Source organism: Ranitomeya imitator, chromosome 1 (assembly GCF_032444005.1).
Source record: "Ranitomeya imitator isolate aRanImi1 chromosome 1, aRanImi1.pri, whole genome shotgun sequence".
NCBI classification, from domain to species: domain Eukaryota; kingdom Metazoa; phylum Chordata; class Amphibia; order Anura; family Dendrobatidae; genus Ranitomeya; species Ranitomeya imitator.
Genome location: NC_091282.1, coordinates 1,142,978,735 through 1,143,002,255, shown reverse-complemented (window position 1 = coordinate 1,143,002,255; position 23,521 = coordinate 1,142,978,735). Strand labels below are relative to the sequence as shown.

The following is a 23,521-nucleotide window of genomic DNA, read 5'->3' as shown; positions in this document are numbered from 1 at the left end:
TTTATTTTCACGGCTCTACATTATAAACTTCTGTGAAGCACATGGGGGTTCAAAGTGCTCACCACACATCTAGATAAGTTCCTTAAGGGGTCTAGTTTCCAAAATGGTGTCACTTGTGGGGGGTTTCCACTGTTTAGGTACATCAGGGGCTCTCTAAACCTGACATGGCATCCGATCTCAATTCCAGCCAATTCTGCATTGAAAAAGACAAACGGCGCTCCTTCACTTCCAAGTTCTGCGGTGCGCCCAAAAAGTGGTTTACCCCCACATATGGGGTATTGGCGTATTCAGGAGAAATTGCATAACAAAATTTATGGTTACATTTCTGTTTCTACACATGTGAAAATAAAAAAAATGGTTCTGAATTAAGATGTTTGCAAAAAAAAGTTAAATGTTCATTTTTTCCTTCCACATTGTTTCAGTTCCTGTGAAGCACATAAAGGGTTAATAAACTTCTTGAATGTGGTTTTGAGAACCTTGAGGGGTGTAGTTTTTAGAATGGTGTCACACTTCGCTATTTTCTATCATATAGACCCCTCAAAATGACTTCAAATGTGATGTGGTCCCTAAAAAAAAAATGGTGTTGTAAAAATGAGAAATTGCTGGTCAACTTTTAACCCTTATAACTCCCTAACAAAAAAAAATTTTGTTTCCAAAATTGTGCTGATGTAAAGTAGACATGTGGGAAATGTTATTTATTAACTATTTTTCATGGCATATCTCTCTGATTTAAGGGCATAAAAATACAAAGTTTGAAAATTGCAAAATTTTAAAAATTTTCGTCCTATTTCCGTTTTTTTTCATAAATAATCGCAAGTAATATCGAAGAAATGTTACCACTAACATGAAGAACAATATGTCACGAAAAAACAATCTCAGAATCAGCGGGATCCGTTGAAGCGTTCCAGAGTTCTAACCTCATAAAGTGACAGTGGTCAGAATTGTAAAAATTGGCTCGGTCATTAAGTACCAAATTGGCTCTGTCACTAAGGGGTTAATATAATTGGAAAGGATGACCTCATGCTGTGTCTTGGCATCTCTCAGAATTTACTTATCTGTGCAGCCTGGGGCATAATGTACAGAGTATGTGTATGTTCAGGTTGTGCAAGTAGAACTAACATCAAGCCGGATGTTTCATGTCTTAAGTGCTTTCCTGTTTTGTGTGATAAAACCATGAACACGTGCTTTGTTTCAACGGTGTATAATGCTCCTTTGTTAAAATATATGTTGGTACAACGCCTCCATGCTTTTATTTTTTTAGGGCTTAATGGTTTTATGTTGTTTCATTTAGCTATAAAACCAAGCTGGCTGCAGCACTGGCAAAATGTCGAATTAAGTATGCAGCTCCAACCATTGAGTATATATTACCTGAGACGGTCCGGAAACAGGAACAAAGAGCTTCTACGTTGCCAATTTATGCTTGGATTAACACCGCCAAAGTCAGGTAACCATAATAAAAATAAAGTTTGGAATTTTGGGCTGGTTTATTTGAGACATAAATCATTGAAAAATCAACATTTTATAGTAGCCAAGGGCAGGAAACTGTGAAGTTTACGGGGTTATGAGGAGCTGGGTGAGGTTCTGCAATTCTAGGAGTCGCAAGAGGACAGTAACTGTTCCTGGCAAAAAGATGATATTTGACCAGCAAACACCTGAACTCAATATGACATTGTATTTTTTTTTTAACCCTTTTGGGGTTTTAATTCTTTATGCTTTTGATTCCAGTTTTACAGATGTTTTTAACACCTTAAAGCGAGAAGGATTCACCCAGATTAACTGTTCCTCAGAACTTGATGGTTTTACCTATTGTTTGGACCAACATTGCCCAGATTTGCTCATTTTTCCACCTCATCTTAAGGAGAAAATTGGCAACATGGAGATGGTTTTTAAGTATCAGCTGATATTACAGGTAGAATTTTCTGTTCAGTCTTTGCTATAAAATTCTCTAGTTCAGTCCTTGATATTATTTTGCCTTTCTGGATGGATTATATTCTCCGTGGCACCAAGTCACAGTAGGTATCTCGTTAGCTTCAGTTTCAGCATGGCAAGTATAAAAACTATTTCTTTATAAAGAATGAAAAGAGTCTCTGTTATTTTGTCCTTTTTTGTTTGAAAGTTTTGTAAGGATAAATCTATGAGTCTTACGAACCGGCCCCCGGTGTCTTACTGACTTTCTCTGATCCAGAGCGAAGACGAGACTTATTACCGTGACCGTATTCTTCATATTAAACACCTAAATCGTAAGAAGAACTGGTTTTGGACACTGTACATTTATTTCATATTACTTATATAAAGCCAACACATTTCACCACACTTTACAGAAATTGTCATCACTCACACGCCTGAATTTAATGAAGTTTACGGGAGTTACAAAAATAGTTGATAAAGCCGGATTTATTTATCTTTTTCATAACCTAGAACAGCTAAACACAATGCCGGACAGAAAGTATTACAAATGGATAGTTTTACTGATTAATAAAGATATCTATGACAAACTCAATATATACCAACTTTTATGTAAAAATAAAAAAACGTAATGGCTATTATGGCGAAAGTGAAAATCTAAAATGTCTTTTAAATGAGTGCATCACCCAAAACTTTAAGTAAAGGATTAAAATACAAATTTAGCGACATGGAACTACCTCTTTGCTTTTCAGGAATTCAGGCATGGGGCTTTTTTGGCCTTCTTTAGTAGAAATTATATTTATGCCATTTTTATATATCTGCATGATTTCTATAAGATTATGCATATTTCATATTTGAGGGTGTATACAATATAAGACAAATATAATCTGCACTTGTACGTTCCTCCGGGTTCTCTGCAGTTTGTGATCATCTGTTACTATAGAATAAAAGTAATCCAGCACATCCAGTTGGTGAAAAAAAATATACATTGCGCATTTCAAACAGTAGTTCTTTCTCAAGGCTTTTGAAAGAACTGAGACGAAAATAAGGAAAAATACTTCTCAGCTCTCCCAAAGTCAGATGTAACTCCTGGATCCACAAGTTCAAGGAGGGATGCACAGATGGAGACTTCTCAGCTGGTTATTGGGTGCAGTGCTTGAAAACAAAATGAATCCAGCAATCCTAAAAAAAAGGATTAAAAATTCATTTATTTTAAAAACGGAATTAAAATGAAATAAAACCATGTAATTGACGCGTTTTGAACTGCACTGGTTCTTAATTATAGCCTTTTGAAGAACTGCTGTTCGAAACTCGTTGCCTTTGTGCGAATGCAAGTGATTATGATTTTATGTTGCTGCACATAAGAATTAAGGAGGATATCTGTTTTTTTACCAACTGGACTTGCTGGACTACATACTCTTCTATGAGAGTATGCATTTACTAGAGTTGGTGCAAATTTATTCGTAGAATACAATATCCTCAAACCAGAAACCATAACAGCTCAATATTGAAAACACAGTCCTATGCCTACATATCAGGACTGTTATGGACAGTGAGTATGGACAGTCCTATCAAGGATGAATACAGAAAAAAATGAAGCATATAGTGCAAAATAGCGTAGAAAAAAGACTTGAATACATGATTGTATATGCAAGGCAATAGATAGTAAAAACGCATCAGTGGCAAATGTATCCAAAACAGAGACCGGGTACAGAAAAAAGAGAGGGGCGTAGCGCCACAAATATAGTGCGATCAGGGAGAGCATAATAATAAAATGAATCTCTATATAAAGTGACAGTCCTACATATTCTGAATATAATGCAGCAGATAAGTGAGATCTTATCAAACGAGATACAGTAATATATTACATGTGGTGAAATCCTGAATCACATTACCAACATTAATAATGGCAACATTCACCTGACAGGTAATAGCTGTTATCCATGTTCTTATCCGTGGTGCCTCGCGCAAAGCCCCAACGCGCGTTTCGCGTTGGCTTCCTCAGTGAAGGCGGGAGGTAGGAATATCATGTGATGTTCAGCATATGGTACTGGCAAACGTCATATGATTGATGGAAGGATAAATAGACAAATGTACCCAGACATTCTTGAGGAAAAAAAAAATATTATAATGTGATGGAGGGCAGACACACTCTGCATGCCGCATCTAAATGTCACACGTTAGTCCATGGACAATTATGAAACACAATCTAAACATTTTATTTATTTTTTCTTAAAGCGCAGAATGGATTTTTCAGCTTTTTTCATTATAGTAAAAAAAAAGACTTAAGCACATGAAAATATACATACCGTAAATCTTTTTTTCTATTGTGTATTGCAGAGCATGTAGGATGTTATATGACCAAAAATCATAACAAACACAACTATTAAAAAACAAATTTAATTTCATAGTGGTTTTTACAAGCCAAGAAAAAGCTGCAAAAAAAAAAACATGTAAAGGATGACTAAATCAATTTTCCCATAATATTAAAGATACCCTTACATGTCCTGGAGAAACTGAATAAAAAAAACAATGGGTTGCTGGCACCAAATGACAATTTTTTTACAGGGCTTCTTTCATATTGTATCCCCACATGCACAAAGGGTTTACCTAGGCAGCTGCATCTACACTATAGGAACATCCACACTAATTTGACCAGAAATGCTTATTTTTATGAAACCTCCCCCCCCAGAGGAGCTTATATGGTCAATTGTCCAGTGAATTTAATAGGGAAGTGACCATACAGAATCCACAAATGATGTCACTTATGCCTATTCATCCATAAGGTGAAAGTCTTCACAGTGAAATCTGTAATGCATTTATGACATATCCTGCATCCTATGTTTTGAAAAGTGTTTGCATGGTGCAGGCTCGGAGAGAAATGGGCCCCTGTGCAAGAACACTGTGTGCTTTGCAGTCCAATGTAATGCAGCCTTTTTTGCCCGTGGCAGAAGCTATTTGATGCTTTGGAAATGGAAGCGGACCCCCGTACCTCCTGGGCCTCTCTGCAGGTGCACCATCAGTATGTCCGCCCCTGGTGCCTGCACATGGTTGATTATTTTGTCACTTGTATAGCACCAATTAGTGAAGAGCAGATCGCTTTGCGCAACCTTGGTCCAGAGTCTAGATCAGTGCTCTGTGCCCGTGGACAGGAGCTGCTCGAATTTCCTTACCCACCAGGATCTCAGGCTCGGCTTACAATTAGCCGGGTGGGTGAGACATCGCCTGCACACCACACACAACACAGTTGGTGCCACACCAGACTGGCAAATCAAATACTGAGCTGATAACCAAGAAGCTCAGGAAATTTACGCAGCTCCCGTCCAAGGCCAGAGACTGCTAACCTGTACCGTGGACAAGAGTTGCGAGAAGCGATCTGCTCATCTCTAGCGCCAATATATTATGCAGAGCTGTAAAGAGCTTGTCATCACTCACATCAATCCCTGTGTCCTGTAGGGTACACTGTGTCATTTCTCTATCCCAGAGGCATACACGTGGACCGATCCCCCAGGACGCTGATCCACTTATCCGTATGTTTTTGAGTACGCACCATCGATTGGAAGATCATACAAAGTCTGTATGGATGACGTCCATGGTCAGACTGGAGCATACATAAACATCAAGTAGATTTTCTACCGGTGGGACCCATTGTGCTGGCAATAAAGTATAGTAATAAAGTATAGTAGTGTGACTACTTAATGGGAATGGTCAGTGATCGTGGTGCTGCTACTTAGTGACACCATGATTAACAAGTCTTGGGGGTTTTACGTCATTCTTCTTTGCATCTTACAAGTAATATTTGTCTTGGAAGCATTTTTGTTTTCTGCTTTGGGAAACCAAACATAAAGGGAGATGTGGAGGATCTGAGTGTGATTTATATCTCCATTGTGCGCTCTCTCCAGACTTGGAAGCACCATGAACGCTGAGAACAATATCATTGCAGGAGTGAGAGGGTTGCGCGGCAACATGTTTATGTCAGGCAGTTTATCATTGCCAGCAGAATCTGCCCGCTTTAGGAGATTGATCTTTTAATCCCTAGAAGGACAATGCCAACATGAAATATTGCACCTTTTTCTGGGCAGTTTGACTGCTGCATGGACACAGATAATGAAGAAGCACAATAAATTGCCATGGAAACTGGTGGAAAGTCATAGATCAGCAGGGATGTATTCGCCATGTACCGCATTGTCTGAGGACACATTAAAGGGTTTAGGCTCTGGGAGAACGTGTAATACCTCGAGTGCATGTGAAGTCTGCTATCTACTTGTTGCAGGTTTGAGTTTGCTTGTAAAGACGAGTAGTTTAGCGGATTACATTCTATAAATTGCACAAATGACTCTAGTGCAAATAGGAAACTCTTATTAGATGTATTGGGTTCAGGCTTCCAGCTTGGCAGAGATGGCACTTCTACCCACTTCAAGGAGTTGTCAAGTGCAAAAAGTTATCTCCAAACCTACATAAATGGGTAAGCTATAAAACTAGCTGCCCCAAATTTCAGGTATAAGCAGCTCTGGTCCCAGCAGGTCCTCTTCTGGTTTGTTCTTGACAAATGTGTATAAAGGGGGCTGGTGGACTGCTCATATCAATAGCTAAGTTAGCCCCCTACATACAGTCAAAGTTGCCAATTTCATTTTTTTTTCTAGGCAGCTAATCAAAAATCAGTCTGCCACAGGCCTATTTTTTATGAACACCTTAGAAAACCATAATAAAACAGGGGTCTAAGGGCTAAGGTTTCTCCTTGTGGAGAGTGATATACCAGCTCCGGTTGATAAGGAGACTTATTTGCTGTGCAATGCTCCTCTGGGAAATTTAATATGCAAATTGCCTGTTCAGAGAAAAAGAAGACTTGAACTCTATAGCGCCACCTGTTGGAAGTAGCGATCCTACAAGTCAAAATCAACCCTTTAACGAGTCGTGCTATATGACTTAGGATGAAAGCCAAATCAGTATCTCAATTCGCAGACACTGTGTTTTGGGCTGTTGGCCCTCGTCAGTGCGAAGCATGAGAACTGATTTGGCTTCGCACTGGTGAGGGCCAACAGCCCGAAACACTATGTCTGCGAATTGAGATTCTGATTTGGCTCTTATCCTAAGTCATATTGCACGACTCGTTAAAGGGTTAATAGTGACTTGTATGATCGCTACTTCCAGCAGGTGGCGCTATAGAGTTCAAGTCCTCTTTTTCTCTGAAGAGGCAATTTGCATACATAATAAAATAGTAAGATTTTAACTGGTGTATGTCTCCAACCCATAATTCTGATATGAAAAAAATAGCTGCACACATTGAGAATTGTAAAATGATAATTACTGTTGCAGATGAAAAGTACACTCACATTTTTTTGCCAGTGGGAAAGATATTGCCATATTTTTATGGAATGTCCTGGAATTTCTGGATGGTTACCAATCCTTCATACACTGGCAACACTCATGACATGCCCGGACTGGCCCACCGGAGAACAGGTGAATCGACTGGTGGGCCCCCCACATGAGCAGTGCTGAGCACCGTACTTGATGATGAACTATGGTATATGCAGGCAAAAGCAGCAGACGACATCTAATTTATTTAACAAACTACCCATTTTATTATTTTATGGTGGCATAGACTAACATTACATAAGAGCAGTAGCAATACACATCGTATCTTCCATCCACAGCCAATAATATTTGCACATACATGAAATCTGTGTCCTCAGAATCAATGTTAATGGTGGGCCCTTCATACCCCAGTCCAGGTCTGCTCATGAACCTCATTCACCAACTCTATTAAGAGGTGAGAGAGCCATCTTACTTCTGTTCTCAACAAAAAGGAGACTACACTTGTGTGTTGTGAAGTCTATAGGATTTACAGGAAAGGACATTATTTGTTTATTGACTTCTACGAGCAATACTTTCCACTGTTAATGAGAGAATGGAGGTTTATGAGATGCTTACTGATCAGGAATTTGTGGCGTATATCTGTGTCCTATGGAAAAGCATTGATAACACTTCATTTATTATGAACCCCAGATAAGTGAATAGGGCGAGGTGCAGTTCTTTGTATGGCCAAGTGTCTAAGAATGCTGCTGTGCAGGGAAAACTTAGAAGATTCAGCCTCCCGGAAAGGCTGCATCCCTTTCATTCTCGGGATTTCAGGATTGGTGGGGTCCCAGTGGTCAGACCCTTACCTAATGACTTATGTGATATTATGTACTGATCCCTCCTCCTCTGTATATTGCCTCTAATCTGCTCTTCTCATTTACAGGACAAGTCACACAGCCTAGCAGCGCACTCAGTAAAGGCCTTGCTCAATGAGGACGACGATATCATAGTGGCCAACCCCTGTCCAGACTACACTATAGCTCACATTGCTGTGCTGGCCAGTCAGTTTTATAGTAATATATATGTGTGCGGAGTTCAATCTGAATCCAGAAGAGAAGATATGATGAACTTGTTTCACTACATGGAATGTAGAAGTAAGTTACTCAAGTTGTGTTCCCACCATTAACCCAACAGACACCAAACCAGTGCACTGTTGGTGGACTGGTATATATTGTAACACCCTTTTATCTGTACTGTATCATGTAATAGCTCAGTCTGCATCTCTGCCAGATTAATCACTGCAGATGCAGCATGAGTTTATCCTCATCTGGTTAAACCTTAGCCTGGCCATTTATCGAGAAGAAAAGAGTAGTAGATTGCACTGTGCTGTCAAAAATGCCAGAACTCCTGCTGGAGAGGAGAAAGCAAAAGTTTCAACAATAGACCCTTAAGCCCTTGAAAATACAGATTATGCAATTATTACATTGATTTCTAGTAGACCTGACCAAATTGATTCATAGCTAAATAAATTGACTACGATTTTTCCCATAAATTTTTGATTTGCTGAAATCCCAAATTTTGGCGATTTAGATCGCATGAATCCAGCAAAATCGCAGTCAGCTGAAGGCCATTTTGCTATAATCTTTTGAGGGCCATGAAGGGGTGTATATTCGCCTGTCTTGTGCTCGCCCCTGACCTGATCTACCTCCCCATCTGGTCTTTCTCTTGCCATGAATCGGTTTTCCTCCAGATCTTCAGGTGCTAAGCTTCTTGTGGTCATGTAGGGCTCAATGCACATCATCGAAGTCAACAAGATACATAGTACCCTACATGACTACATGGCACTTAGCCAGCCAGGGAAGATCTGAACCAAAGATTGATCCTAAAAAATATGGGATAACTTGCTGATCGGTGGGTGTCCCACCCCTGGGACCCACACTTATTGGCACATCGGGGAAATGTTATCACCATTACAAGATGGTGTGACCGGTCACACACCTGACTGCGCCTCCATTAATTCCCTATGAGGCTGCTGGAAAAACTGAGTTAAGCATTCTTACCGGGAAAACCTCTTTTAAGATTGTTTTTGAAGTGGTCAGAAGATCGGACAGTGAGCTTCGTCAGCAGGACAGGTGAAGAATGAGTCTAGGACAGGTGAGTATAGTTTCTTTTTATTTTTTAACCTCTTCCCAGCATTCCATGTATTTTGATTTGGAATCTAGAGAGACATCAAAACATAATAAATATATTTTCAGGCAGATTCCATTTGGAAATTTTATTCTGCCTGAAACAAATTTTGTGAATTCCAATTCTTAGCCAGTGTGTATTATGTTAGCCTCACAAATTTTTCACTTTTCAGATATTAAAATACTTAAGGAGAATTTCACCCACATCGAGTCCTCCGATCCTAGGCTGCAGAAAGCAAAACTCATCCTCCTCCTCCCTCAATGTTCGGGGTCAGGAATCAGTGACCCAGTGGAGTTTATTATACATGAACATGGAGGTAGCTATTGTTATAGATTACATTGTTATTTTATTTATCTGTTTATAGTTGTTGTGCTGTTTGTGTTACACAGATGATATAGGCCTGAATCCATATTATGTTCCTGGGCGGTCTCTAAGGCTACGTTCAGACTAGCGTTGCGCGCCGCTGCGTCGGCGACGCAATGCACAACGCACGCAAAAACGCGGCAAAACGCACGCAAAAACGCTGCGTTTTGCGACGCGTGCGTCGTTTTTTGCCGAAAATCGGACGCAAGAAAAATGCAACTTGTTGCGTTTTCTTGGTCCGACGCTTGCGGCAAAAAAGACGCATGCGTCGCAAAATGCAACAAACAAAAACGCATGCGTCCCCCATGTTAAACATAGGGGCGCATGACGCGTGCGTCGCCGCTGCGTCGCCCGACGCACACTAGCACAACGCTAGTCTGAACGTAGCCTAAATGATATCTCTGGTTAAAAAAAAAACTATCCTGACGCTTTTCACCTGATAATATTTTCCAACCTCCAACGGTCAAAAGCAGAATTTCATCCCAGCATGCAAAATCTTATGGGTATAATAATAATAATTTTGTATACTGTAGTCCCAACATATTACACAGTTTATTTAAGCTGGGACATGTACAAACAATAAGGAAATCACAAAGTAACACATAGATCACCAGTTCCAGGAGTAATGAGGGTCCTGGTCCCAAGCTATAAGGTAATGGGGAGGGGGCACAATAGGTAAAACGTGCTTGTCATTTACGGTCCAGCCGTTATTCTAATTTATGGGACATTGCAGATGAGCTGCATTATCTGGTCACCAGCCGATATCTCTTTAGGTACAGTTACCAACTGGGTGCATGGAGGAAGTGGACAAAGATCAACAGGAGGAACTAGGTTCTGAATACAATTCTGAGTAACATTTAGAAAGGGGGAACAGCGGAGAGTCAAATTAGTGAATTGAGGTGATAGGCCTGTCTAAAAATGTTTTTTAAAGCACAACTTCTGTCTGCTCTTTCAATAACTTACCACCACGTGGGGTCTCCTTGGAGCGTGCTAGAAATATCAAACATGGCAGCTTCACAGAGCTGGCAGATGGTTTGTAGAATATTTCCTATTGTCTGTAGATGGAGAGAAAGGAGGGAGGACACAGGGTATTTGAAATGCCACAGCTTAGCCCATCTTCCATTCACAAACAGCATCTTTGTGGGCCAATCCAGGTCATCCAGGATGAGATGCAGGTAACATGTTCGAGTAAGCAATGGGATATAAGAAATAAAGGAAAGTTGTGTGTCAAATATGACCCCAAGACAGCGAGCATGCTGCTTGGGAGTTATAGTTGAACCATCCAAGGAAATTGCAATGTCAGAAGTCATTTTATTAGAGGGAGGAAACATGAGAAGTTCAGTTTTTAACAGACTCCGTTTTTGAGTGAGGACATGTTAGAGACAGCGGGCAGAAAATCCCTGGTATTTTTGTATTAAGAGGTGTATAATTGAGTGTCATCGGCATAGAGATGATACTGGGAACCAAATCTGCTGGTTTGTTCAATAGCGGAAGTGTATAATGAGCCTAGGACTGAACCTTGAGAAACCCCAACAGTAAGCGGGAGGAGCAAGAGACGGTGAAGGATACAATGAAGGGTCAGAAAAGTAGGAGGAGAACCAAGAGAACAGTGTCTTTGAGGCCAAAAAGTGGAGCAGTGAGGAGGAGGTGATGATCCACAGTGTTGAATGCTGCAGAAAGATCCAGGAGAATCAGCAGGGAGCAGTGGCCATTATAAATTTTGAGCATGAACTTATAGTAGATGAAGTCTTCTGTCGAAAGTGATGCTCTCCACTGAGGCTCAGCACACCTTGAGTAACGCTGGAGAAAACGTGTTTACAGCGTGTGACAGGGTTGGTGTTGTCTGTCAGGTCGTTCTGCATATAGCAGGTGCTGCTCTATCCAGGGTACTAAGCAATGTATTATTATAACGTATAATGTATTATTATTATATTTTAATGCTGACTTTAGATTGTTCATCAGCTGTTGGGTATTGATGGCAAGTAGATTTCTGTATGAGTGATAAGTGGGGGTGTCCTTAGTGTGAAGAAAGTTCTTAACAGAGAAGGAAACATGGTTGTGGTCAGAGTCGGAGAGAGGAGTTAGTAAAGTTGTACACTGAGCCGATCCGGGAGAAAACCAGGTCCTGAGTATTCCCAACTTCAAGTGTAGGAGAATTGGTAAACTGTAAAGGGCCAAAGGAGGAGGTTAGAGAAAGAAGATGAGTGGCAGTTGTGGAGAGCGGATCATCAGTGAGGATGTTAAAGTCCTGCTTGATGAGAGTTGGAATGTCACAGGATATAAAGTGTGGAAGCCAGATGACAAAGTAATCAAGGAATTGGTTGGCTTTGCCTGGAAGGCGATACTCAAGCGCCACTCGCAGGTAGAAGGGGTTGAAGAATCTAAAGGTGTGGACTTAAGAGGAAGGAAACATAAGCAAGGGAACTGCAGGGATAACCTGGAAAACACATTGTGATGAAAGGAGCAGGACAACACCTCCACCTTGTCTGCTCTAAAGTCTGGAAATAAGGGGAAAAATCTTTGAGCGAGCAACAGTCAGTGGTGTCAGACTGCTGGATCCAGGTTGAGAGCCAAAAGCTTAAGGGAATTAGAAAGGGAGAAGTCATGAATGTATGGGAGTTTGTTCCATGCTGACCATGGGTTCCAGAGGACACATTTAAGAGAGGGAAGAAGGTTAGCACTGAATGTTAATAAGATTAGCAGGAATCATATGCAGCAGGAACAGTTATAAATACTAGTGGAAGGATGGCTGGGGTTATAGGAGATGTCGCCAGCGACTAGATGTAGAAAAAAGAGAGCGAGCAAGTGGTTCATTGATTTATGGGAGCATTTTGTGCGCTGTATAGTGGTAGTGGATGGTTTGCAGTGATTGAGAAATGCCACTAGAGCCTGAGAGCTGTACATGGTAGAAGGGAGGAGAGAGGGACTGATGTGTAGAGAGTGCGCAGAATGTGTAAAACGGCGGTAGATGTGAAAAAAAGTAGCAGCTAGAATGAAGATGAAGCAAATAGATGTGGAAAATAAATAATGTAATACAACTGAACAAGAAGCACGTTTGAATATCTGGCATTGCTTACCTGTCTCCTGCTCTGTTCTAGTTTTCTGCAGAACAGAGTATAAAGGCAGCATGGTGGCTCAGTGGTTAGCATTGTTTTCCTTGCAGTGCTTGGGTCCTGAGTTCAAATCCCACCAAAGCAACATCTGCAAGGCGTTTGCATGTTCTCCCCTTGTTTGTGTCGGTTTCTTCTGGATTTTCCAGTTTCCTCCCACACTCCAAAATCATACTGATAGAGAATTTAGATTGTGAGCCCCAGTGGGGACAGTGATGATATTGTCTGTAAAGTGCTGTGGAATAAGATAGCACAGTATAAGTAATGAATAATAATTATTGTCATAAGCGCCTCACTACTCAAATCTCTTGTAAGAGAGAAGGGTACCCAGTGTGATTGGCACTGATCGTGGCAGGTACCACAAGGCATCTATCACACAGATGTCATTTGCAGATGTGGCATAGCAGTAGGTAGTAAGGGGTAGTATGTAGATAGTGGGGGCATGGGTTACAGTTACACCTGGCCAGAAACGTCTATTTGGTGCAATAAACAAAATTAATACCATGAATTTCAAGTGGTAGTAAAGGACCCCAAAGATAGCTAGATCCATTTATAGATGGACCGATATGAGATCGATATTAGGTAAAGGAAAATGATGAATTGATTTTAAGGTAAGAGAAGGATCACAAGTAGTATATTGCTGGTTGTATACCTTCAGAGAATTACCAAAGACCCCATAAATAACTAACCAAGAAAAGCAGGGCACCACTCTAAGATTAATGTGCGAAAAAGATGGATAAAGTGCAATACAACATAAAGTGCAATACAACGTTTTGCCTCATTCCCTCTGTTCCTTTATCAGGCTTGTGTCTGAGCCCAGACTGATGTATTGCACTTTATGGATTAATAGAGCCCTCCTTATGCTTCCCACCTTTTTTGTATAGATAGATATCAGAAAAAAAGATGATTTATATATTAGTCCAGAATAAAGAGAAAAAAATGCAATCGCACAGCCGCTATACGCTAGACCCTTACTGCTCCAGGGGCAGAAAAATGCACTATTAAAGCCTTTTGTCAGAAAACAAACTAAACAAAAAAAACGCTAAAAAGATTATACCTTGGTGCTGCTTAAGAAAAACAGATCCAACATGATACATAAGAAGAGACTGAAAGCGCACTCACCGGTATATGAACAATCAAAGCGGTTTATTCACATGAGATCATGCGGTGCAAGGAGGGTATGTGAATACAAAAAAGGATGACAGCTGTTTCGTGCTATGTGAGCACTTCAACAGATCCAATCAAGTGTTTGGATCTGTTGAAGTGCTCACATAGCACGAAACAGCTGTCATCCTTTTTTGTATTCACATACCCTCCTTGCACCGCATGATCTCATGTGAATAAACCGCTTTGATTGTTCATATACCGGTGAGTGCGCTTTCAGTCTCTTCTTATGTATCATGATTTATATATTAGTTAGGGTGGTTTCACACTTGCATTTTTGTCTGCAGCGTTTTTTTTCAAAAAAACGCATGCGTTTTTTTTCCTATCTTTAACATTGAAAACGCATGCGTTTTTTTGTGTACGCGTTTGGTCGCGTTTTTTGACGCATGCGTTTTTTTACTGCATGCGTTCATTTTCTGAAATGCTACTTGTAGTATTTTTAGAAGCGTTTTTTGGACCAAAAAAAACCGCATGCGTTTTCATGCGTTTTTTTTGGGTCAAAAAATACATTGGAGTCAATGGGGACGCATGCGTTTTTTTATTAAAAAAACAGAAAACACACTGATATGCCACCCCCCAACATAAAGGTGATAAAGGGAACCTAACCCTACCCCTAACCCTACCCCTAACCCTAAGGGATCCTAACCCTACCCCTAACACTAACCCTAAGGGATCCTACCCCTAACCCTACCCCTAACCCTACCCCTAATCCCTTTATGGTTAGGGTTAGGGGTAGGGTTAGGGGTAGGGTTAGGATCCCTTAGGGTTAGGGGTAGGGTTAGGGTTAGGATCCCTTAGGGTTAGGGGTAGGGTTAGGGGTAGGGTTAGGGTTAGGGGTAGGGTTAGGATCCCTTAGGGTTAGGGGTAGGGTTAGGGTTAGGATCCCTTAGGGTTAGGGGTAGGGGTAGGGTTAGGGGTAGGATCCCTTTAGGGTTAGGGTTAGGGTTATGATCCCTACCCCTAACCCTAACTGTTTCTGTTTATAATGGGTTTTTTACTTTATTTTGATGATTGGCAGCTCTCACACATTTCTCAGCATGCATTTAAAAAACGCAAACGCATGTAAAAACGCATGTAAACGCGTCAAAACGCCGCGTTTTTTTCACCACATGCAAAAACGCATGCGTCAAAAAAACGCAGCGTTTACACGCGTTTACATGCGTTTTTTCACCATGCGTTTTTTACCACAAAAACGCACCCCAAAAAACGCCAATGTGAAACCAGCCTTAGAATGATGGATACATGTTTGATAAATAGATACCATATGAGATAGTATACATTAATAGATATCATAACCCATATTTGCTCTTCGTTCCTTGTAGTACTTTCTTCCTTCCTCCAAGTGTCACCCTTGTAACTGGATTCTCCGGCCGGTGATTAGTCTGCCTTTTTATTATGGTGTTAGACTTGCCGGCGGTAAGCGCTGAGAAATTTACCCATAATGTCAAGAAAAGAATCAGATTCCATCATCTTCTTGCCTTTTCTATGCATTTGCTATCTCATAGTGTAAAGCACAATTAACTGTACTATAGACAGCATGAGGACTTTCTGAAAAAATCCGTTTTGCTCCTTTGGGAACCAGTCAGTTGATTTATGTTCCCTGCATTCCTAGCATCCATGATGTAGTATGAAATGCTGCGGCATTTCAGATAAAAACATATTTGAAAGCGGGGATGGGTCCGAGAGGACAGTTCTCGGGGCTTTCTTCCTGCCGCTCAGGCTGATGGACAGGTCTCTTCATCCTTATTTTCTGATTTCTGTTTCTACAATGGAACCGGAATATGAAATAAAGAACGGAGGAGTGAGCAAAGCCTGAGGCTTCTTGTCTGTGGAGCTTAGGAGCGTGTAACCTTAATGACCATGTCTTTCCTTTCTCATCCAGACACATCTCTGCTCCAGGATCTCTCCCAGGGATACATGGCCACTGAAAAACGCAACGAATTGGCCAAACAGCAGCTCTCAAACCTCAACCACGCCATTAAATGTGAGTGCTTAAGGGGATTCTGTCACTGATCATACTGTCCAAACCACGGGTAGCATGAATCCCACTCACGATTGCAATCAGGTATAGTATTCTCTAAAACACCATATACTTTGAAGATCCAGCCTAAGACTGCAGGGAGAGATCAGACTAGTCCCGCGTCGCCCCGGCCGACTTGTCCCAGCGCCGCTCCAGGTGATAGACAGGACTCTTTGATTTATATACATAGGGAGAGACCCATCAATCAACTGCACCAGCATAAGGAGACTCATCAAAGTACATTTTCTCTGAAACCCCAGAGCATTTCAGAGTAAAACATACCGGTCTGCAATCGTGCAGCCACGATCTGACTCATATTGTCTGTAGTTTGGGCAGTATGATTCAAGTGACAGGATTGCTGTAGAACTAGCCTGTCTGCAGAATATCTTCCAATAAATCTAATAGTAGTGATGGGTAATACAGTAAAAAATATGAAAAATCGTGCCGAACTTGTTTGTGGTACATTTTTTAAGAAATCAACCTGTTCGCAGTTCACAGCCAGTTTAGTACTTTGTCCTTTTGAAAATCGTCTGCAAGGCATCTCCCTATTGTACTGATTAATGGCACCAGTCATGCCTACCTGGCATCATCATACCCATCTCTAATATACACTTCTTGGCACACTTCATTCTAGAGTTGGTGCTATGAGGGGGTTAATGGGCCAGCGCCGTTGCTCAGGATTTCAGGGGAGAGTGTGACAATATCGCCAAGTTCTGACAAAACAGGAGGTGTCAGGACTACTTTAGTGTGGAACCGCTCTCTGGGTGCTATCTTTTCTCACTAATAACTCCCCTATCTTTAACAAAAAAGGGTGCCTTTATTATGTGACTGCAATGTGCTATTAGTTTTATATCAAGAAATGTGCTGACAGCCTCCCTTTACCATGTACTTTGGAAGAAATCCTTCTTGTGGTTCTTGTGTAATCAGTGCTAGAAGTTTTCAGTTAATGAGATGTTCTTGCTCCTGGACGGGACTGTAGGCAGAGTCTTATGTTCATTCTCTAAGTCAGCGAAACCAAAGAAAGACCTGTCCACAGGCCGTCCGAAGCACAAACAATCTGTCTCTATAAGGAGGAACATGTTTGTGCTTCGGGACGACAAGGTCTTTCCTTGTTATCTCTGGCTTAGAGCAGGAAGATCAGAATCTGACTACAGTCCGCCCCAAAGCACGAGCATCTCATTAAATCAAAACTTCTATCACTTATCACACAAGAACCACGTGACGGATTTCTTCACCCCTGGTATCATTTTACTCAATTTAACACTGCCAACCTGACAGTGTCTGTAGTTTACTTAAAAAAAATCCTGCTGACAGGTTTGCTTTAAGGATAGTTTGTGCCCTGCACTACAATCCCATGACATTCTCATTTTGCTTTCTTTTTATTTCAGTCAGTAAAGTGCAGGCAATTGTATACTGCACATGCTCAGTTTATCCAGAGGAAAATGAAAATGTGATAAGTCAAGCTCTTCAAATCAAGCCGCAAGGAGCCAAAGAGCTGCCGTATAGGTAGGTTTACATAATGGACATTTTGCTGCCTCGTGTACAAGAATGTTCTTGCTCTTAAAGTGGTTGTACGGAGAAAAATAGTTATCACCTATTCTCAGGATACTGATTGGTGGGGGTCCGACCCCTGGGACCTGGGAAATTTTTTCTTCTGATGGGGCATTTTTTATAGTCATTATCGAATGGAGTTGTTGGTCGGAAGCCCAACTGCTGATCCATTCACTCTGTATGGGGCCGACAGAAAATACTGAGCTCAGCGCCTGGCAGCTCCATAAGTTATAAATGGGGTGGCAGACAAGCATGTGATCTACTGCTCAATTCTGTAATAGTCATAACATTTCCGACATGGACCCTAAATGTTACTGCAGTGCTTGTAAAAATAATGTGTAATCCCGGTACCCAGGCTCGTCTGAGAATGTCCTTCCTCATCTTTGCAGTTCACTGGTATCACATCCATGGCGGGTGCAGAGAGAAGTCCCTCATCTTCTCCTAGTAATAGTCAATCATCTCGCTGTGGATGTGACACCAGTGAACTGCAGATATGGGTGACCGCACTCTCTTACTAGGTCAGCTACACACAAGCCAGGATCAAACTTTATTTTTAAATGACTGCAGTTAGTCGTAATACAGGTTTTATTATTAGGAGTCTGATCCAAGCCTAATTAGACATCGGTCAATGAAATTTACCCCTATAACTTCTTTCCTGGAGATGATGAGAGAACTCTGCTCATTTCTCCCAGTCTATACAGTAAAGCTGCAAAGTGATCTACAGAGACAAAAAATTTCATCACACTGACGTCTCTTGTGGCCACTGTTAGCGCTGAAATATTTATTTTCTTCTATGGATAATCATACACTAATAATGTCACCAACAACAATGGATCAGTTTTAGGTTGTATGGAGACATAATATGTGTCTGAGTACTTCAGAATGTGTTCCCATCTAGTAAGGTTTTGTCATATCGTTAGATATAATCATGGGAATCTGACCTGTCGGACCCCCTAAATTTTCATTCTCAAAAATCATTAAGGAGATGAGATTAAATATTAGCTGACATATCACTTGTTGTACTTCTACGTTGCCTAAACCCTTCATGTTCATACATGCATCCATGTTATGGCTCTAAACATCCCATATTGAGATGTTCTATGCCGACCATTGTAGTCTGTTGGGTCCTTCTGTACCTCCACATGCTTCTGACTTATGAAGCAAAAATGTGGCACACTTCTGACACAATTGCCCCAAAATCTCATTCATGACTTGGGCCATATTTGTTATGTTTTAGACCTTTTCTAGGCCTTGTCCAAAAAAGACCTTGGTGAAAAGGACATGGCCTAAGTCCGACAAGGTGTGCTAAAAGTTTGGCCATTTTTTTTTGGCGCACTTTGTCATGTTTAAATGCCTGTTTACATAGGCAGATCAAAGTACACGATGCAGACTGAGCGATCTGTAAGAAATGCCTTGGTGCCCTTGTGCTGCCATGAGTATCTGTAGTGTGAGTCCTGTTTACACCGGACAATGCGCCACTGAGAACGATGATCTTTTGTGCTGCACAAAAGAAAATTTCACCCAATGAACAAGTCGTCTGTTTATAGGGCAAGATAATTGTGAACCAAGTGTTAAGAACGCTCATTCACGATTACCTTGCAGTGTAAATGCAGCTTTAGTTTGTTCTGTGTAAGGATTAGACAGTATGGATAAATATTCCCAATAGTCATAGAAGTATAACAATTCCGTGTAGTCCGCAACTTCACTAATGTACTGGAGCAACCTAACAGCAACGTTTTAGTCACAGATAAGACAAACTGGTAAAGCTTATGGTTGTTGGTTGGAAACTAAACAACTAGTGGTGCCATGCATGGTGGTGTTCATCGCTACTAAGGTATGAACTGGGTACATCTCTACTCCTCTATGAGATGCCCCTCGAATTGTGTAGCTTCAGACTGAAGGATGTTTTGACTCTTAGTGTAGTAAGTTTTGCTCTCAGTTCTATTGCATTTCTGTGTCGTGAATGTTACATTTCAGCCACTGATGATCTATATTACATTTTAGGATCAGCCCTCCTCTTATACCTCTTTGCTCTTCAAAAGAAGTTGAATCGGCCTCTGAGAACTTTTTTAAAGTGGAACCATCAAAAACTTCCAATGGTTGTTTTGTTGCAGTCTTAACAAGAGAGGTAATGCATATGGAACGGTCAATAAATGGCCAATGAATAGTGTATAACTGGGCTGTTCAAATGAAAAAAATCTTTTAAACAGGTTAGCCAGGACTTCCTGTTCTACACGGGGTTGATCTTTGCTGCTCAGTCGGCGATTCCCCTGCTTCATTTCACTCCTTGTCAACAGATCAGCATCTTTTCTTCTGATCTCCTTTGTCTATGGGGGTGTTACTGCAGACATCACACTGATTGACAGCTGTCTCCCCGCAGTTAGGTAGCGGGGAGCCAGCTGTCCATCAGCATGACATTGGCAGAGACGTCAACAGAACAGAATGGAAGTGAAGACCCTGCTCTGTCAACGTGCCCTCAGCAGAAGTCACAGAATCTTCCAACAGGAGCAGTCTGTGACCGCTCTGAGCCGGCAGAGTTCAGGCCGGGCACAACAGGTAGTTTGTTGGCAACCGCCTACTTTACACAAAAGGAATAGTTCTGGAGAAGACATGGGGTCAATCAGAATTAGTTGAAGGGTTGTTTCATGAAGGCAAGTTTTACCATCAAAGGACATTAATATCATATGCAGGAAATATTCCTCATGATCCCACTGTATGAGCCACAGTTGAAAGCCATTAAAGAGGTTATCCTCTACTTTATCATTGTTGAGCTATCCTTAGGATAGGTAATCAATGTCTTATCAGCCGGGCTCTGACACCTGGAACCCCCATTCAATTAGCTGTTGTGAGATAGTGGTAGCTGGAAATGTTTAATTCTAGAGCTACTCCGACTTCTGTTATTGGCTACGGCACAAAATGTTTTAAAAATTATAAGAAGACCTAAAAGCTTAAATCACCCACCTTTCACCAATTCCAAAATAAAGATATATATGTATATATATATATATATATATATATATATGTATATATTTTGTAAAAAAAATATAAACATATTTGATATTGCGACATCTGTAAAAGTGCAATCTATGAAAATATAAAATTATTTGTTTGTTTTTTTTGCTGTTGTTTAACCATATCCCCTCACCCCTCCAAAAAAATGTAATACGAGTGATCAAATGTGTTGTATGTTCCCCAAATTGTAAATAAAAACGTCAACTTGCCACGCAAGCATTATGCCCTCAAAGTTCTATTGAAAAAAATATAATGGCAAATTAAGGGGCTTTATCTGACCGTTTGGGCCTTGGGGTCCCCTGGGAGGGTTATTGGAACGTCATCTTCATTTTTGCATGATGCTATAAATTGTGGCGGCTCACTTCAGGTCTCTAAAGGTTCGGAAGGGACGGGGGGTTGGAGTTTGGGCTGGGGTTAAACGTTCTTAAAAATTTATACATGTTTAATAGGAACAGGAATGTAATATAATTGTATTATCCTTGCTGTTTAATAAAAATTATCTGATTTAAAAAAAAAAAATATATATATATATACATATATATATATATATATATATATATATATATATATATATATATATATATATATATATATATATATATATATATATATATATATATATATAGATATAGAGAGAGAAAAAAAAAGAGAAGTTCACATTGGGAGTGCTGGTTGGTTTTTTTTTTTCTTTGTTTAGTGTATGGATGTGGCTGCATCCAGACTGATCTTGCACTCCTCCCATTGACCTTGCAGGTGGCAGTAATCATCTCTACTTGCCCATAAATTGTAGGTTTAGCCCAGAGTGACATGTTTGTCCTAAGTTGTAGGCTGGTGGCCCAAGAGTGGCATGTACAGTAGAGTAGGACCCATCAGAGGGAGATCACCTTGCCGTGGTTGATGGGCACACATGAATTGGCCAATTTATGCGCTAAGAAGCTTCATTTTATCTATAACTGTAAGTTTTATGAAAAAAAAATTTTTGAAAAATTTTTTATGAAAAAATATTTTTGAGTAGTATGATTCATATCGAATATTTGTCTGTGTTTTCACATGGCCTAGATTCATATACATGTGCTGCTGTGTTTCTTTATATATATATATATATATATATATATATATATATATATATATATATATATATGCATAAATAATTTTTTTTTTAACCACTGGATTGATATGAGCATAATAGTACTCACCTGAAGAACCATTTTGGACAGGTCATTTTTACCAAACAATGAACACTGAGAAATCAAAACCCCTAAAAAAATAATGGTGACATTTGATTTGATTTCACAAACTTGTAATGAAAAATGGGAAAAGAAATGGCATTATATGGTAATGTTTATGATGCCATACAAACTGCAACTTGTAAAGCAAAAAACAAGCCCTCACAAAGCTACGATAAAGGCAAAATAAAAAAAGATCTGGCTCTTGGAAAAACAGTAAGCAAAAAGGAAAAGTCATTATGAGCAGATTAAATAAAAGACATTCCTAATTAAAACAAAAAAAAAAGTGGTTTCATTTTTAAGTTTTGTGAAAGTAATGGAAGAAATAATCCGGAATTATTAACAACCACACTGGTCGGACAAGTAATACCAAAGATCAATCATTTCGGTGTCCGGGAAAGGTAAGCTTGAAAAAATAAATGCAAGTGTAGTAAAATGATTCTGAACAAACTTAGCACATCAGGTTCTCATACCGTGTGATATAGTATATGTAGGAGACATTTTGCCGCAACTACATAATGGGGATGTGTGGCTGCAATGACTGTCTGCTTCCATTGATGAGCTCCCTCTTGTCAGCATTACCCCACACATCCATTCAGATTCCAGCTCACATTTATTTCCCAGAGGAGGATTGATAATAATCTCACTATTTTAGGCAACAGTCTCTATGCATGACCCCACCTTGTCCTGAATTATTACCATGATATCACAGATTTTATTTTTTTTTGTATCTATCTTAGAAGAACCCAACAGAATCCATCTCTTCTAAAGATGTGTTGGCTCGAGCTGCTTCTAAGGGACTTCTTGATGGTATCGAAGCTCCAAAATCATCAAAAAAAGAGAAGAAAAAGTCAAAAGTAAAAGCTCAGAAAAGTATTCATGGCGCATCAGTAACTCAGACAAAAATCAATGAGTTCCTGAACAGGGAAAATAATCTGATCAGCCCAAGAATACAACAAGATCCAAAGAACAGTGTTCTGATGAGAAAGCCAACTAAGCTTGGAGCAATTCCTACAAACAGCTCAACAGTGAGAACTACAAATGGACAAGCTGCCATCTCCATAATGTTAGAAAGACAACCAAGCATCGTCAGGCCAAAACCAGGAGATAAGATTGTGCTGAAGCCAGTGCAGATTTTGTTGCCTCCTGTAACGCCGCCTCCATTATCCATGACTCCGATCCAGAGTCCAGGCCGCCATTTGTATCAGCGCTGGTATCCAGGAGCCAGGATCACCCACTCCACACAAAGCTCCTATATACCAACGTTGCCACAGACTGGCAAACCCAAGCAGATGCCACCTTCCACTGCAGTGCGACATCCTAAGCCGTGGCATTGAGAAGTTTATATTATTAATGTAACGTTTGGTTGTATTCTGTAGTAACGCTGAGATAATTTTTACTAAAATTACTAATTTCTATTGCCGAGTTGTTATTTTTTGTATCTCATACTTATGTGAAATCACAACACATTAACCCTATTGGTCTATTACACATTATTATTACCTATGAGTGTAAATGTCGTGAAATAGGTACTGGTTCATGATACTAAAGACCTTTTTTATTGCAAGAATTGTGCTAAAGACTATGCACGTGAAAAACACCAAAACCCCTCGGAACAGGTAAATATCCAGGTGAGCGAGCTTAGTCAGTATCACAGCTATAAGGGGTCGCAGCAGTCACAATTG

General features: G+C 40.3%; 1 protein-coding gene across 3 annotated transcripts in view; it reads left to right on the top strand.

Moving 5' to 3' along the window:
• NSUN7 (NOP2/Sun RNA methyltransferase family member 7) overlaps window positions 1–23,295 on the top strand; it is a 111,782-nt gene extending 88,487 nt beyond the window's left edge. For all 3 annotated transcript variants that reach the window (XM_069744558.1, XM_069744557.1, XM_069744556.1), the window contains exons 5-12: window positions 1,292–1,444; window positions 1,726–1,909; window positions 8,147–8,357; window positions 9,563–9,706; window positions 15,910–16,011; window positions 17,436–17,553; window positions 19,603–19,726; window positions 22,577–23,295. In XM_069744558.1, coding sequence (XP_069600659.1) covers window positions 1,292–1,444; window positions 1,726–1,909; window positions 8,147–8,357; window positions 9,563–9,706; window positions 15,910–16,011; window positions 17,436–17,553; window positions 19,603–19,726; window positions 22,577–23,173 — 1,633 coding nt within the window. In that variant the 3' untranslated portion in view covers window positions 23,174–23,295. The remainder of the gene's footprint in view (window positions 1–1,291; window positions 1,445–1,725; window positions 1,910–8,146; window positions 8,358–9,562; window positions 9,707–15,909; window positions 16,012–17,435; window positions 17,554–19,602; window positions 19,727–22,576) is intronic.
• The last annotated feature ends 226 nt before the right edge of the window (window positions 23,296–23,521 follow it).